Genomic DNA, 18,042 nt, shown 5'->3' on the forward strand with positions numbered 1-18,042 from the left:
AGTCCCTTTTGAGGTGTGCTGGACAAAAATAAGGCCTGGCTTTCTCTAGACAAACCCTTCATTCAGCAACAGTGAGAAAAGCTGTAGGCTTCCAAACGCCTTCTGGTTCTGATTGTCAGGTTGCAAAGTGCAACCATATGTAGATTAGTAGAAGCAGGATTAACTGTAATTAAAAGTGATGAAAGCTGAATGCTCGTGTTTCTTACTTAATGATGTGATGGCAGTCATATATTCTAGATGGAAAACATATGGAGCATCAGAAACTGTCATTCTTGTGTAATTTCTCCCGGTTGGATGAAATGCAGTGACGTGATTGTGCTCCAGGGAGGAATATATATTGATAAGGATCTGCTATTGTGATTGTGCTGACTGTTTCCTCTCTACTGTTTAAAATAGAAACCTGTGTTAGTGACCTGCCCTTTAGACCAAAGAGACAAATACAGTAGGCTGGCCCGATACCAGATTTATGGACAGATGTGGAGCTCTGGTATTGTTCGTGTTCACATATGCTGATCCTGATACTGTAAACATGTATTACAGGGGTACATTTAGTGCATGTAGGGGTGGGAATCATAGGCATATTGTATCATATTATATCATATATAATTGATATATCACAAGACAGTGCTCTATGATATAGGATAAATTACTCCTAAATAAGCAAATACCAGGAATTATAAATTTATTTGGTGTCAGTTTCACAGAATTTAACAACCAATATTCTTCTCCACATGTTTACGCTATTCATTTGATTAACGTCACCATGTGGAGTAATAGAGCAGTAACTTTAGTAAAATTAATTGGGGGAAGTTTAGAGCACATATGTTTCAATAAAAATATCCATATTTGATGCCATATATTAATATGATACAAAGCAATCCCAACAATACAATATATCGTCATATTGATATATTGTCCCACCCCTATGTAGTAGTGTACCTGGAGTAGCATTACATGTAACACTGCAGTTAATGTAGCATTTATTTCTGTAGGGTTATGAATGCAGTATATAATGTAATATATAGACATTCTATTACAGTAGCAATCTGTATTTTAAAAATAGATTTTTAAATCTTTTTGAATTAATCTTCATTGAAATTAATCCAACATAGATCCATATTAACTAGTATTCTTTGATTAATCAATTATAACCAAATATTTGTGGTATCAAATACTTTTTTTCTAAAAATCATAATGAAAAAATGTTAATGCTGGTTCTTCTCTGTATTTTGGGAGGGAGACAGTAATAACTGTGTAATACGGATCTTCAAAACCTCTCAGGCTCTGATGATGCTTTCCTGAAGCACTGCAGAATCTCCAGCGGCTGTAAAATATTTACACGCCTCTCTCTGATGAAGACTGATGGGCTTCTATAGTGATAGGTGAAGCCTTAATGATTTCCTGAGAGTCCATTGGTCAGTTTCACTTAAAATATAGGTTTGAATTAACCAATTATAGACGAGAGCAGAGCAAAGACACGCAACACTATAGGCAGAGCAGTGGTTTCAGCCCTCAGTAGGCGGAGACTATAGCATTTTAGATTAATTTGCATTAAAAACAACATTACATAGAACACATTAAAGTTTTTAAAAATCACTTGCATTAATACGTCATCATTGCTAGCCCTAATATAAGTGAGATTAATCTTTAAAATGTGCATATTTTGGACAAAACTTTGTATTAATTCTTCATGTAAGCACAAATATTTTAAATAATGGTAGGTTCTTTGTACAATTACAACAATTGATTCTCTGTCAATCTCTTTTAATTTCTAAACAAAACCTAACTGAAATATTCCTAAATCAATCAATATTAAATTAAATTAAACTGAATTGGGATCAGTTTGCTCACTGGGACTCATTTCTAGAACTCCCTCATTGGTAGGGTAAAGGCTATAAGACATGCTACTCGACGTTGCATGAAGCTAAAACGTCACATATTTCTAGACTTCTGATGATGCAGCATGATTGTCCAGCTAAACATGCTTGCAGTAGAACACTAATTGCCTGTCAGCTCACAGACACCCATATTGATTAGCATCTCACTGACTAATGAGGGAGAACACAAGTCACTCTCCCCACCCAGAGAGAGTCCAGGCGAGGACTGTACTTTCCTTAGGTTCTTTTTTGGTTTACGTTTTCATCTCATCGGGCTGAGGATTGTATCTGAGAAAAGGCTAAGCCACATAAAAATGCATATTCCATCCCACACAGCATTCAGATTTCCTTCTGACCAATCCTACAATACTAGTAAATCTTAAGCCCCTTTCACATTACCCATCTAAGCTCAGGGTTCGTACGGTCATGAAAAACCTGGAAAAGTCATGATGTTTGAAAATAGCAATTTCCAGGCCTGGATAAGTGTTGGAAAAATAAAAAAAAGTCTAAAAATCTAAAAAAAATTGCTTATTGACTTAGTTATAAAAAATTATTTATTTTTTGGCTAAATCCATCACATCTCTTTGCATTAGCTAGCTGTCTAAGTGGGTCCTATTCAGACTGGAGTTTCAGCTTTAACTATTACTGTAAATTCACTCAGAGAGAGAAAATGCTGAATTAATGCTGTCTGGCTTCATTCAGACACATATTACATTACATTACATTACATTTGGCAGACGCTTTTGTCCAAAGCGACTTACAATAGTCAAGTACAATGTAAAATAAGTTTAAAGGTAAAACATCTTTGGATAGGGATAAAAGGAGGTCAAAGGGGAATAATAGGATAGAGGAGTGAAGGATATATAAGGCAGATATGTGCAAAATAGTGTTATTCAGCTAGTAAAACATATGACATTTCACATTTTTCTCAAATAATTTTTTGTGCGATATAAGGCCACTATTACTAGTTTATACATTATTATTTTTTTTGTTTGTTTATTGCCATGTCTGTTTTAAAGATCGAATGGTTAAAATTAAAATAGGCTGTAATGGCATGGAAAAGTCATGAAAAATGAAAATGTATTGGTTGAAAAGTGGATGAACCCTGTAAGCTGTATGTGTGAATGCAATGACTGCAGTCTGGAACAGATTTAGGAGGTTATATGTAAAAACAGCTTTGGCCATAAAAGCTCTGATGGCACAGATGACTGGGATTATGATCCCCCAGTGGTAGATCGAGCACTTAGACAGCTGGGCCACTAGGAAGCCTGTTTTAATGTTTTAATGTTTAAATCAATTATTCAGTTCCATTACTGATATGAGTTTGACATAATTGAACCTCTAATTGTGTTAAACTTCATGTTCATCCCATCAAATATCAAATGATTAACAAAAACTGGAAAATCACTGTAATGTACAGGCTCTGGCCACGTTCAGCTGTTTCTCAGTCTTGCCGTCACATGTGATGTTGAGCAGCGAGGTGTTTGTGTAAATGTCTCCTTCTCTACTTCCTCCTCGTTTGAGATCGTACTTCTTGGCAAGTTAAAATGGTAATTAACATAGTGCTGGTGTGTGCTGATTCTTTGATCTGAGCCCCTTGAACTGATCAGCTCTGTCACTGTCGTTTCTCAGTTCTCGCAGCTTCTTGATGGACGCTAATTATGTACAGACATGCTGAGCAGGTCAGAAGCAGCTCTGCTCTGAGGATCAGTCTGAGAAATAGCCTCAGCCATAAGTCAAGCTCAATACTCCAGCACTGCCTGCATCATGATATATTGATCTGCTAGCTCTGCATCTCGCATCTCTGCCAAGGCCTTCTCTGTTCCAGCCTGTTTCTTTTCTGTAAGTGTTATCATATGATTGTACCCTTTTCTTTGATCAGAGTTTATCAGTGTTTGCCAAAACCTGCTTTGACATGATTTTGTTGTGTTTGTTTTTACTCAAACATATTTGAACATAATTGGGTCCATAAGTATTTGCATTTTTGTAATATTGCCTCAGAACTGTAGAACAGTGGTTTTACAATGAAGCATCACTGTGGGATTGAAGTGCAGAGTTTAAGGTTTTTATTGAAGAGTTTTAGCAAAGGCCCTCCATAATGCTGGGCCATTTGACCTAAAAATCAGTATCACGATTAATTGAACATTTTACCTAAGACTTCGATTAATGAACAATTATTTTAATGAATGATGGACATGATTGATTCTTTCCCCTCATCACTCCTAGGTTGATCAGCACAAGGCGTCTGTGAGCTGATGTATCAAAATCGTGTCGCTGCACTTTTCTCCCAGCACGCTGGCTAATTGGCAATGCTGCATCAGCAGCAGGTTGAAAAGTAAAAGAAGCAAAAAGTATAAGTATATAAAAAAATATGAAAAAAAGGATATAAAAAATTATTTAAAAAAAATATTATGTTAATTGTTATACTAAATTAAGGTAAAATTGCCCAGCATTAGGAAAGGACTATGTTAATATCACTGTAATTCCTAAACTATTAATGCAACATTTATTTTAAACCCTTAAATTAAACCTAAAATTCTACATTTCACACAACATCTACCTAACTTGTTGATTAGAGACTCTGCTAGTTTTGATTAATCCTCAAGTAACTACCTATCTCTCTGCCTACGATTTTTATAAGCTCCAAAGGAATTGGACAATTTACTCATAATTAACATTATTAATGAATATGAAGGACATTAAAGGTAGACAGTTTATTACAAAGGTGGAATCTGCATTTGCTAATTATGGGAACTCTCAATAAGCAGCCCAGTAAGGTTTCAAGTGAAGTAGGCAATCTTTAGATTTTCTACAATTTGCTGGGAGATCACAGAAAGATGGCAACAAGTAAAGCAAGTAAAAGAATAACACATTATTTCTCAAACACGGTGAAGGTAGTGTTATGGCATCAGCATGTAAGCTTGCCAGTGGAACTGGGTGTCTGGTAATGATTAATAATGTCAATGCTGATGAATGAACATTTCTATTGCTGCTGTACTTTTAGTCTTAGTTATAGGTGGTCTGTAAAGTTTGCTGTTTTGTGTGAATAGAGGTGTTTTTTTAGCCCTGCTACTCACTGTATGGACCGAAGGATGCACTCTTAAAAGGGGGATCTGGTTAGTGGTTATGGGAAAATTAGACAAATATTGAGTCATTGCTGACCGCGTATATTGGCTAATAATTGTCTGGTTCTGATAAACTAAATGTATTTTAAATGATTGATAATGCGCTGATAAAAGTGAAATAAAGATTGAGACAAATTCTGCCACTGATAGTTTGTCATTTTACAGTACAGATGGATAATAATGACCCACAGTATACTGGGAGAACACCCTGAAAACTTCTTAAGGCAAAGAATCCCAAATGTTCTTTAGTGGCCAGGTCAGTCACCTGACCTGAACCCAATTAAGCAAGCGTTTGTTTCACTTACTGAAGAAGAAACTGAAGACAGAAAGTCCCAGAAACTACAAGCAGCTGCAGTAAAGGCCTGGCCGAGCATCTCAAGGGAGATAACTCAGCATTTGGTGATGTCTGTAGGTTTCAGATTTTAGGCAGGTATTGACTACAGAAGATTTACTGTAGATCCCAGGTTTAAGAATGATCCTCTTTCACTGTATTGCCCAAAGTATTTGCACATACAAGAATCTGAGTGACATTCTATTCTTAATTCTTAGTGTTTAATGTGATAATGTCCCACCCTTTGCATAACAGCCATAACAGCTTCAACTCTTTTGGGGAGGCTTTCAACAAGGTTTAGGAGTGTGTTTATGGGAATTTTTCACCATTCTTCTAGAAGCACATTTGTGAGGTCACAGACACTGATGTTGGACTAGAAGGCCTGGCTTGTATTCTCCGCTCTAATTCCTCCCAAAGGAGTTCTATTAGGTTAAGGTCAGGACCAGGTAAGTTCATCCACATTAAACTTGCTCATCTGTGTCTTTTTTTTATTTATTTTTTTTAACTTTTTTTGTGTACTGGTGCACAGTCATGCTGGAACTAGAGGGAGTCGTCCTCAAACTGTTCCTCCAAAGTTGGGAAAAAGTGTCCAAACTGTCCAAAACCTCTTGGTATGCTGAAGCATTAAGAGTTAATTTCACTGGACTCATCTACTGGCAAACAACCCCACACCTAATCCCCCCTCTACCAAACTGTAAACTTGGCACAACAACAGCAAACCCAGACTTGGCAGACACAGAAGCGTGATTCATCACTCTAAAAAAAAACTCTTCTCCACTGCTCTAGTGGACTCATGTTCAAAAACCGCGTGCTTTACACCACTGCATTCAACACTTTACATGCACTTGATGATTTAAGACTTGGATGAAGCTGTTTAGCCATGGAATCCCATTCTATGGGTTTAAGTTCTCTAAACTCTACTGTTCTTGAGCTGATCTGAAGCTACATTCAGTTTGGAGATCTGTAGTGATTAACTCTGCAAAAAGTTGATGACATCTGCGCACGACATCTGAGGTGCTGTTGTTCCCAGTCGCTTCCACTTTGCTATAGCATCACTGACAGTTGGCTGTGGAATTTTTAGAAGTTTTTCACGATTTCACGATTGATCTTGTTGTACATGTGCTGCATTCTATCATGGTTCCACAGTAACCTATTCTTTACCTAATGTTTGTAGAGGAAGTCTGCACGACCAGGTGCTTGGTTTTATACACCTGTGGTCATGGAAGTGATGGAAATGGCCAAGGAACACCTAAATTCAATCATTTGGATGGGTGAGTGATTATTTTTGTAAATGTAGTGTGTTTACTCTGACATGCCAAACGTAATGGGACAGGAACTAGCATCTTTTGATAGTATTACTAGCATTGGTACAGTAGCAATACAAGTAATTGCACATAAATGCACATATATTAGGTATAAGTATCTTTTACCTAGGCACATACACAGAATGATTAGTTAACAATGGGGCAGATTCTGCATTTAAAGGTTACAATGTAGTTTGAACAGTATTAATAACTGCAGCAGATCTGCAGTTTAATGTCTGTAGTGCAGTGCAGTCACATTACAGTTGCAGGGTGTATTATAACATTTGGCATGCATCTAGTGATGTGTTGTGATTCAGCACAGTTCTGTAACTGATTACTCTTGGTAATGTACTACCTTAAGGAAGTTTAATGCCACTCCCATATGTTGTGAAATATAGTCTAGCCTGAAGTCTAGCTGGCTAAGCCATATTGAAAGCATGTGGGAACTCCATCACGCTTCACTTTTTGTTCAGGCCAGTTATTGGAATTATTAGCAGCACACTGTCTGCTCCTGAATGGGTGTGAAACGTGGGATAGTGAGCATGTGTGTGTCTGCGGAGCAGAGGCCTGGCACTATGACTTGTAATGTGGTAGTTCCATCCTGAAAAAGTATTATTTCCTGCCTTCACACCGCTTTGATGAGCGTGCCAATTGAATTACCGCCATTTGAAAGCATTTCTCCAGCTCTGAGGTCGTCACCTCACTTGTACTCTATTCTTCGAAAACCTGCTTTTGAGAAAAGGAAGACATTAGTAACCATGGACACTGCCCAAACAAAACAAGGGCGGTGGGCGGCGTCCGTCTTGCCCAGAAGGGCCAGATTAGGGCCTCTTTGTGTGTAAAGAAAGCCCGGGACGGTTTGGCTGGCATTAGCCGCACCATGAGGCCCAGAAGTCTGGCCCTTTTGAGATGGGCTAGCCTTAGCTAATATGCTACTGTAAATAAATAGGGCGGGTTTTCCGATTTTGGTTTGGAAAGTGGACTACACAAATTACTTTTCTAATTTTAAACTCCAGATAAACTTTCAGAGATCACTTAAGTGTTTTATTGTAATGCTTTCAGTCCACTCCAAATTCAGACATGCAAGAGTTAAGGAAAACACTTAGACTTGACCTCTGTTTTCCCAAGTAGAGGGGAGTTGTGTTGTCTATTCTGTATAGCTTCTTTATCTTTAGATTTTTACTTAAGGTTTCTATAGAACTCAGGATGCTTAAAACTCTCTCAGGTTCACGAGACAAGGAGAGACTGTCATGAACTTTAGAAAATGCAACTATGCAAAAAACTTGCATAATAAGGAATATTAAAATAAATATCAAAACACGTAAATATCACAATATTATGTTTTTCTAATACTGCATTGATTCTCAAAAAAACAAACAAACAAAAAAACAAGTGTCTATTATGGGCTACACTGTAAATCCACTATTTGTCTGATAACTGGATATTTCCAAAAATTACTCAACTATTTTGAGTTTTATTCACTTGACCATCTCACATTAAAAGTTGAATTATTATGCAAATCAATTGATGTAACAAAAAAATAATATACCATTATAAATGGAATTAATTATATTAATAATGTAATTCTCACTAAAATCATTATATAATAAAATATATAAAATAGTTCAGGGAAATCTTAATTAAAAATATATATGTATATATATTTGCTAAGTTTACTGTACTTATTTCATGTAAATTAAATCATATTACATGAATTTAAAATGAATTAGGTAATCGATTACAAGAGAAGTTTTGGATTTTATAACCTTAAACATGATACTCATATATTAAACAGTGAGGCTTATGTTATTGATTTGTCTTTTGAGAGTTACAATTTCAGAATGAAACTCCTGAGACCAGATAATATTTAAAGAAATATAAACAACAAACAAATATAAAAGGGCACTCAGTTTTTTTATGTTGTTTATTTGGCTTATTAAGAAGACAATTATTATAAAGAACGTATTATTAATATATATAAAGTAACTTAATTGGAAGTAATACATTTCCAGCTCATAAACACGGTCTCTAACATGTTTGTTTAGTCTTTACAAGAAGAAAAAAACATAAATTGCAGGATTAAGATACATTTTTTTATTTAATTTTTGAATACTATATCTAAATTGTGTTTATATTTACATCTCAAATGAAGACACACTTGATAAGCCTTGGAGCTTCTGAAAATAACATCTGACATGTGGCTGCCTCCTAAATAAATATATATATATATTAATGATTTTAAGTATTTTTAAGGGTCCTAGTGTTACGCCCTCGCTATGTTTTCTGGTGTCTTCCCCGTTTCCTAGTGTGTTTCTCTTGTACTTTTCCATTACGTGTGTCTAATTTGTAACTCCGCCCCTTCCCAGGTGTTCTGTGTTTCATGTTTAGTATAAATAGTACTTGTTAATCTATGTTTGTGGTCGGTCTTTGCACCTTCCCCTGTTGTCTGTCTCGCCACGTTTACGTTATTGCTCTAGTTCTCGTTCTTTGGTTGTTTGTAGTTTCTCGCTCTTGTTTATATTCTAGTCACGTTTGGTTCCTGTTTGTTTCCTTTGTGTATCTTGTATATATTTACTTATTATTCCCTGTATATATATCCCTAGCCCTGTTTTGTACTTGTCTGTTTAGTTTAGCTCTTTGTTTGTTTTCCCTGTTTGTTTATGTACATATATTTATTCGTTATTCCCTTGTTTGTTTATTTGTTTATTTGTTATTTATTAAAAGTCATGTCTTACCCGTTTAAACGTCCGCCTCCCTTCTCATCTCACGTTACAGAAAGACCGACCGCCATGGACGTTTATTCGGGAAACCCTTGGGTTGGATCCGGGCTGGCCATCCGTCATGCCCCCTTTGGGACCTCGGCGCAGGAAAATCCGAGGCCTCGAGGCCGGAGAAGGCCTCGGGCTGGGCGTTCTAAGAGGTCCCAAAAATCGGAGGATTTTCTTGGGGGGGGGCTAACGGTTGGGGCCATCGGCCTCGCTCCGAACCGCGAGGTAGGCAAGGCGGGCAGAAACGCGGACTGTGAGGACTATTTCTGGGATTACGTGGACCTCCTCGCAGCCGCGTCCAGTTCGGAGGACGAGTTCTACCCTCCGACGAGAGCCCGCTTGCCGCCGCTTGCGGAGGCTATCCTCCATCCGCCTCCCAGGGCGCGCTCCACCTCGTCGGCTCCGCAGCTAGCTTCTGAGGCTAACCAGCTAGCTCCTCCGGCGGCTGCAGCTCGAGGCTTCTCCACGGCTACGCGGCTAACGCAGTTAGCATCTCCAGCGGCTGCAGCTCCAGGCATTCCCACGGCTACGCGGCTAACGCAGTTAGCATCTCCTGATTCCACGGGTCAAGTTTCTCTGGCTGCTTCGGTGCTCGCATCTTCTACGGCTGCAGACCCAGCTTCCACGGCGACCGCCGAGCAGCGCTTCCAGTCACCCGTAGCGGCAGCAGATCTTCGCTCCGGGGTTCCCATGACAACGGCGCTACACTGTACTGCCACTGCCACCCCGGAACCTGAATACGCTGCGGTGAAATTAGGTCAAATCTCCGTGCAGTCTTCAGCAGCCCGAGTCGTCACACAGACACCTACAGCCCAAGGGTCCAAGTCTGTTCATGTGAGTGTTCCTGTGTCAGCGGTGCCCGCCACCGCCAATGTTCCTGTGCCAGCGGTGCCCGCCACCGCCAATGTTCCTGTGCCAGCGGTGCCCGCCACCGCCAATGTTCCTGTGCCAGCGGTGCCCGCCACCGCCAATGTTCCTGTCCCAGCGGTGCCCACCGCCTATGTTCCTGTACCAGCGGTGCCCACCGTCCATGCTACGATATCAGCGGTGCCAGACACCGTCCATGTTCCTGTGCCAGCGGTGCCCACCGCCCATGTGCCGATGCCAGCGGTGCCCACCGTCCATGTTCCTGTGCCAGCGGTGTCCACTGCCCATGTGCCAAAGCCAGCAGTGCCCACCGTCCATGTTCCTGTGCCAGCGGTGTCCACTGCCCATGTGCCAAAGCCAGCAGTGCCCACCGTCCATGTTCCTGTGCCAGCGGTGTCCACTGCCCATGTGCCGAAGCCAGCAGTGCCCACCGTCCATGACCCTGTGCCAGCGGTGCCTACCGCTCCAGCGCCGACCACGCCGCCAGCCCCAGCTGCTCAAGTCACCGCGCCGTCAGCTCCTGCTGCCCGAGATGCCGCACCGCCAGTGTCTACTGCCCGAGTCGCCGCACCGCCAGCTCCTGCTGCCCGAGTCGCCGTGCCGCCAGCTCCAGCTGCCCAAGATGCCGCACCGCCAGCTCCTGCTGCCCGAGTCGCCGCACCGCCAGCTCCTGCTGCCAGAGACGCCGCACCGCCACCAGCTCCTGCTGCCCGAGTCGCCGCGCCTCCAGCTTCTGCTGCCCAAGCCGTCGCGTCGCCAGCGAGGCCCGTCACCACACCCATGCCAGTCCCGGCGCCCAGGACTAAGTTTTGCCCCAAGCCTCGTGTGCCCAGGTCTGCCCCAAGGCCCCCGGACCCCAGCCCAAGAACTTTGCCCAGGCTGGCTCCACGAACTACCCCTATGACTTTAGCCAGTCCTGGGCATCCCCAGGTCTTTCTGGTCCCCATGTCGCTCCCCGTTATGGTTCCTGTGTCGGTCTATGTTCCTGTTCCTGTCTTGTCTGGTTTCTGTGTACCTGTTCCTGTCACCGTCTTCGTGTCTGTTCCTGTCAATGTTTTGGTTCCCGTTCCCATGTCTAGTCCTGTCCAGTCACCTGTCATGTCTCACGTCCAGTCATCGTCCCCTGTCCAGTTCCCCGTCCAGTCTCGTGTCTCGCCCAATGTCCAGTCTCCAGTCACGTCCCCGGTTCAGTCTCCTTTCTTTGTCCAGTCTCCTGTCCAGTCTTCAGTTCAGTCTCCAGTTCTGCCCCATGTTAAGTCTCAGGTCTCGTCTCTTGTGTTTCCCGGCCTCTCCCCGCCGCCGGCCCCCGGGGTTCGTTTTTACGCGCCTCGGGAGCTGCGCGTTTAGGGAGGGGCTTCTGTTACGCCCTCGCTATGTTTTCTGGTGTCTTCCCCGTTTCCTAGTGTGTTTCTCTTGTACTTTTCCATTACGTGTGTCTAATTTGTAACTCCGCCCCTTCCCAGGTGTTCTGTGTTTCATGTTTAGTATAAATAGTACTTGTTAATCTATGTTTGTGGTCGGTCTTTGCACCTTCCCCTGTTGTCTGTCTCGCCACGTTTACGTTATTGCTCTAGTTCTCGTTCTTTGGTTGTTTGTAGTTTCTCGCTCTTGTTTATATTCTAGTCACGTTTGGTTCCTGTTTGTTTCCTTTGTGTATCTTGTATATATTTACTTATTATTCCCTGTATATATATCCCTAGCCCTGTTTTGTACTTGTCTGTTTAGTTTAGCTCTTTGTTTGTTTTCCCTGTTTGTTTATGTACATATATTTATTCGTTATTCCCTTGTTTGTTTATTTGTTTATTTGTTATTTATTAAAAGTCATGTCTTACCCGTTTAAACGTCCGCCTCCCTTCTCATCACGCGTTACACCTAGTTTACATGTTTATTGCTGTATATATCGCCTTGCTTATAGTTCTGCAAAATATTGCAATATATTGAATAATCACCTGATGTCTCTTTTTTTAAACCAGGTATCACCTGTTTTTTTCTCTTTTAAACACAGCCCTAGTCTGGCATCATCACAGGTACCATATATATTGTTATATGATAAGTCAGTGAAGTGTATTGCAGTGATGAGATGCAGCTCAGAAAGCAGATTTCCACTGTTTATATCTTCTGCTCTGAGGAACCAACACTAGCTAGTCAGATCTTCCACTGCTTCCACTCTCACGGGCTACTTTCCCTCAGAGCACGTTCTCCTCCGCACATCCTCAGGAAGAGGAGGTCAACATCTGTAATGTCACCAACTAAACAATGAAGGGACAGCGGTCCAAACTGATTCTGTACATGATGTGCAGCTTGAGGGACAGTGTCAGGGCGTCCCTGTGGCAGAGTGCAGAACAATGATGAGGTGTGGTTCAAAATCGATTTTTTTAATTGACAGATTGATGGTTATTCCTTTTTGGCAGCAATCTGTTCGTTGGCTGGAGACAGTCTGGTGCACTCTTTTTTTTTTAAGTGTGAATAGAGCTGCTACTGATAAATTTGTGTCAGTAGTTTTCTAGCCAGATTCTACTACCCGACATGCCAAAAGTCATGGGACAGGAACTAGTATAATCTTCTATGACTTTAGCCATGTCCTGTGGAAGCTAAAACACTGCACTGACCTATGGGATATGTAAGTGGGGTCTCCTGCACTGAATGTGGATGTAAGTTTTCATGAGAGATGCTTGTCTGTTTGCATGGACAATTTGTGCCAGACACTGCCGGTCACAATCATTACCAGGTGGTAATATTAACCTTCTGGGACGTTTTTCTGGTTCACATGTTGTTTTGTTGCTTTGCCATAATCACACTATACAGTGTGCCATATCATTTCGTACGCAATAATATAATTTTTGAATATCGTAAACAATATTATACCCTGAAATATTGTGCCATATCACCCACTCCTAATCATCACATCAGGGTACTACTTTTTTGCTGAAGAAAAAATCACTCTGTTGTCATTTTCTATTATATATCTACTAGAGACTGATTATATCTGTCCAGAATCATATATTTTACTTTAATGCTGGATATATGGAAATATTTGGAGTGTGTTGTTGGTATCATGACATTCTAGATCATTGACTTCTTTTACAAATCTGAAAAAAAAAAAATATTGTATTTTTTAATATCTCAGTTAGGGGTGTGCCATATCATATCATATGCAATAAAACAATTAAATTTTTCATTTTGTTGCAGTAGTGTATTTTTTTAAAACAAATATTTTGTTATATCGCCAAGAGTATCATTATCGCGAAAATACCATAAGATATTGTGATATTATTTTAGGGCCATATTGCCCACCCCTACACCTAAACTACGTCTTTAGTCTCGGAGTTCGCTCTGTGTACAGAGGACTATTTGTGGCAACCAAACTTCTGAAAAGTAGGTTATGTTTTTTACCGTGATTACCACAGTTGTATGCATATTAAAAGTGCTGCTTCATGGAACGTTATTGAAGACGTAGATTAGGGTATAGTATCTTTTAGGGTCCCCCGGGTAAATTCCATTGTGTTGTGGCTGTATTAGCAGCACGTTTCTCGATTCGCAGTGCCTGTGTTGTCGTTTTGACGGATGTGTTTTTTTTTTATTTGAAGTTGCAGTTTGTCACTGGCCAGTGTTCAGCCTCACTTACAAGGTAACACCTCACAAATTATACAAGTGTGAGGATCCTATGCCGTCCCATGAAGTAACTGCTATTCCATGACTTTTGGCATGTCAGAAAGCCAGTAGAATAGGACACTCTTAAACAGCTGCAGATGAACCTAAGCTTCCCATGACCAATGTGAAGTGTCAGTGGGGGGTGGTGAAGCTGAGTGAGGTTGGAGAAGCCCCCCCCAGCACTAGACTGTGAAGCAGTGGAATTATGCTGTCAGGAGTGATACTTCTGGGAAGAGCAGGAGATCCAGAACTAATCATCCAACATCTGCGCCTGACCTCACTAATGCTCTTGTGACTGAATGCAGTCAAATCTTCACAGCAGTGTTCCAACATCTAGCGGAAAGCTGTCCTGGTAAAGTGAGGACTGTTACTACATCAAAGGGGAGAAAACCCCCCTTTTCATACCTTTGATTTATAGAAAACGTTGGATGAGCAGATGTCTGTAAAGTTGGACAAAAGTATTGGGACACCTGCTTATTCAATGTTGTTTTTTTCTGTAATCAAGGCTATTTAAAGAGAGTTTATGCTGCTTTTGTTGGAAAAAGCTGTCTCTACTGTCTAGGGAAGATTTTTGGATCTACTAGATTTTGGAGCATTGTTGTGAGGATTTGATTGCATTCAGTGAATAAAGCAAGTGCATTAGAGCATTAGTGAGGTCAGAATGTTGGATTGTTACCTTATCTCAAACTCCTCCTAGAACTTTTGGATAGAGCACCATCATTCCAGTAAACACAGTTCCACTGGCCCATTTTATACACCTTTACATTTACATTTACATTTAAAGTATTTAGCAGACGCCCTTATCCAGAGCGACTTACAACAGTGCTTCGATGTTACTTCAAATATCCAAAGCTAGTTTGTAGACTAGGATCAAGAGATACACAAAGCTTGATCATGTTTAGAACCCTAGGAACCTTTTTTTTTTTTGATTAGTTTAGGAACTCTTTGAAAAGATGTGTCTTCAGTCGACGTTTGAAGGCCGTGAGTGACTCTGTTAGTGCTGTTCTGACAACAAGTGGAAGTTCATTCCACCACCTTGGTGCTCCAGCACAGAGAAGAGTCTGGTTGTTTGTTTCCTGTGTGTTTTAAGGGATGGAGGTTCGAGCCGAGCCGTACTGGAAGCTCTAAGAGCTCTTGGTTGGTGCAGATCTGGCTTTGACCATCGCCATCAGGTATGAAGGAGCTGGACCATTTATTGCATTGTAGGCCAGAGTTAGGTTTTTGAACAGGAACAGGAAGCCAGTGGAGGAAACGCAGCAAAGGAGTCACATGACTGAACTTGGGAAGATTGAAGACGAGTCGTGCTGTCGCATTCTGAATTAATTGTAGTGGTTTGGTGGCTCTCAGTGGAAGACCAGCCAGTAGAGAGTTGCAGTAGTCAAGTTTTGAGATGACGAGAGACTGCACAAGCACCTGAGTGCCTTCCTGAGACAGAAACGGTCGAATTCTTCGGATGTTGTACAGGAGAAATCTGCATGACCGAGTCAAATTTGCAATATGGTTTGAGAATGATAACTGGTCATCCATTACTACCCCAAGGCTTCGTGCTTCTGCCGATGGAGTGACCAGTGAGTTCTCAAAAGAGATGGAGAGATTGTTATGAAGGCTCGTAGTTCTTGGGATAAACCTTTAGCTAATGCTTGGCATTAGGCACAGTGCCAAACATCTGCCAATCCATGTATATCTTCTCCAATCAGGGAGTTCTACCTGTACTAGACAATGCATTCATTTAAATGCTGTCCACAATCATTTGGGCATATATTGTGTATCTGGTTTGGCGGCAGCATGGCACTTAAAGGATGTACAGTGAACACTGTTAAGAGTATAAGTTCCTTGAGGAACTGTGAAGGAACTCCTTAAGGTGCTTTAAGACGCCTTAAAGCAGAAAGTAGAACGTAGTAGAACGTTTTCTGAATGTTACAGTTAAAATTCTTAGAACTGTTCCATCAATGTTTAAATGTTTAGTTTTGGGAACTTTCATAATGTTAGTATTTGTTTAATTGGTAATGTTATGTGAGAACATGGTAATAAAGGTTTCATGAACATTGTTTCTATAATAATACAGGCTAACCTTCCTGGAACCTTTTCAAAACATTACCAAATGTTCTTAGAATGTTCTATGTTAGCTGGGAATGTGCTTCCATGGACATTTTCTTCCAAAAAACATTTTCTTTAAGGTTCCTCAAAACACCTTTAGGTGTTCCTCCACAGTTCCAAATAAAAGAAGTTCTTCACTTTTAACGCTTCTACTTTTAGTAGTGTATATATATACTAGGCCACAGATGTTCCTGTGATATGAGACAAAAAAAACATGAATTACAGTTTATAGTTATTGCAATAATTCAACTCATTTTCATCTAATTATGAATTAATAAGGTTTTCATGGGTAATCACTTCAGTTTGAGCAGACTCAGAAATGACTTCGCAGGTTTCACTGTTGGACACTAAATTTTTTTATCCGACTCCACCTTTCCTCCATCCCCGCCTCCTCTCATCCTCACAAGCACACTCCACAAATCTCACTAAGGCTATGCATAAGGAGTTGACACCAAACTGTCAGGGCGGCAGCGCTGGGCGCTCTGCGGGCCTGATGGGAAGGCAGGCCAGATGCCCTCCAAACGCACAAATCTAAAAATGTGTGATTTATTTATGAGTGAGGTCCAAGGCTTTGCGCCACAGTCGTACCTCATCGTCCACGCAGGAACAGAGCCAGTACAGAGAGATTTCATTCTGATCCGGTAACTGTAATAAAACAGGATTTTGCAAGGGAATCAATTCCACATTTAAGTGTTTAACAGTGTTTCTCAAGGGAAATCCTTATTTTTCCTGCCAAACTTGCATGTACCGCACCAGTCAATAGTTTGGACACACTTTCTTATTCAATGTTTTAATTTTTTTTTTTCTTTCATTGTAAATTAATTCTGAAGTCTGTGAAGGAACATATAAAAAAAATCATGTAGTACCTTAAACGTGTTAAACCAACCAATATACTCTGGAGTGCTGTTAACTTGCTGTTTCTGAGGCTGGTAACTCCGATGAACTTATCCTGTGCAACTGAGGAAACCCTTGCTCTTTCTTTCTTAAGGTGGTCCTGATGAGAGCCAGTTCCATCATAACGTTTTTGATGGTCTTGGCAACTGCACTGAAGGATATTTTTTTTAAAGGTCTTGAAAATTTTCAAATTGACTGAACTTAATTTCTTAAATTATTATTTTTTTCTTTACATAGTTGAGTAGTTCTTGCTTCTCATAATACAGATTAGAACATTACTCAAATAGAGTTATTCACTGTATACCTGTAATTTTAGCTCTTCATAACTTTACAACTAATGCTCTCAAACACATTAAGAGACAAGACATTCAAGTAATTAACTCTTGACAAGTTCAGCACAGCTGTTAACTGAAAGCCTGAATTCCAAGGGACTCTACCTCATAAAACTGACTGAGAAAATCCAGCCAAGATGTGCAAAGCTGTCTCTATCTAAGCAAGAGGTGCCAATTATGAAGAATCTAAAATATAAAACATTTTCTGGTTTATTTAACACAATTTTTCTACTAAAATAATTCCATATGCTTCTCTTCAAAATTTGGATGATAAAATAAAAATAAATACTCTGATTTTAAGGTGTGTCAACACTTTTGACTGATACTGCAAGTATGTTTCCCATGTTACTGAGTGACAATGGGAATTGCATTGAAGCGCTTGGGTTATGTCATTGTTGCTGAATGGTCCCACTCTGCACTTCTGGCCTAGCAGTGTGCGGATCACTGTGAAGTGGGTCTGGCTCTGCATTTGCTGCTTCTATGAAATATATTTATGCACATTCTCAGTCTAGTTTTTTTGCGCAGTGTAGTCTCATGACATCACCAGTCTGCATGTGGTTTTGTTTATTTTTAGATCGCCGCATATGTTAGCCATAAAAGCAGGTCATTAATAAAAAAAAGAGACCGTTATCGTCCAGATCTACCAGATCCGCACTTTTTCGAACAGCGACGTGGAGGAGCAGTTTTCCGTCATTTAAAGCAGCAGTGGTGTTTTTAAAATCAACAAGCGTTTTCACTATCTTTCAGCAGGAGCACAATGGAGCTGATTCATTGTATGAGTGTGGCGGCGGTGGCT

General features: G+C 40.6%; 1 protein-coding gene across 2 annotated transcripts in view; it reads left to right on the forward strand.

The window, feature by feature from the left end:
• The window catches only part of jcada (junctional cadherin 5 associated a), a 46,455-nt gene that overhangs the window by 11,078 nt on the left and 17,335 nt on the right, over positions 1–18,042 (forward strand). Inside the window, exon 1 of one of the 2 annotated variants that reach the window (XM_007259653.3) lies at positions 6,483–6,604. The exons of the other annotated variant lie outside the window; for it this stretch is intronic. Coding sequence (XP_007259715.3) covers positions 6,498–6,604 — 107 coding nt within the window. The 5' untranslated portion in view covers positions 6,483–6,497. Of the gene's footprint in view, positions 1–6,482; positions 6,605–18,042 lie in introns of those variants that run through there. 2 annotated transcript variants of the gene reach the window in all.

The sequence above is a fragment of the Astyanax mexicanus genome, chromosome 15, assembly GCF_023375975.1.
Source record: "Astyanax mexicanus isolate ESR-SI-001 chromosome 15, AstMex3_surface, whole genome shotgun sequence".
In the NCBI taxonomy this organism is placed as follows: Eukaryota; Metazoa; Chordata; class Actinopteri; order Characiformes; family Acestrorhamphidae; genus Astyanax; species Astyanax mexicanus.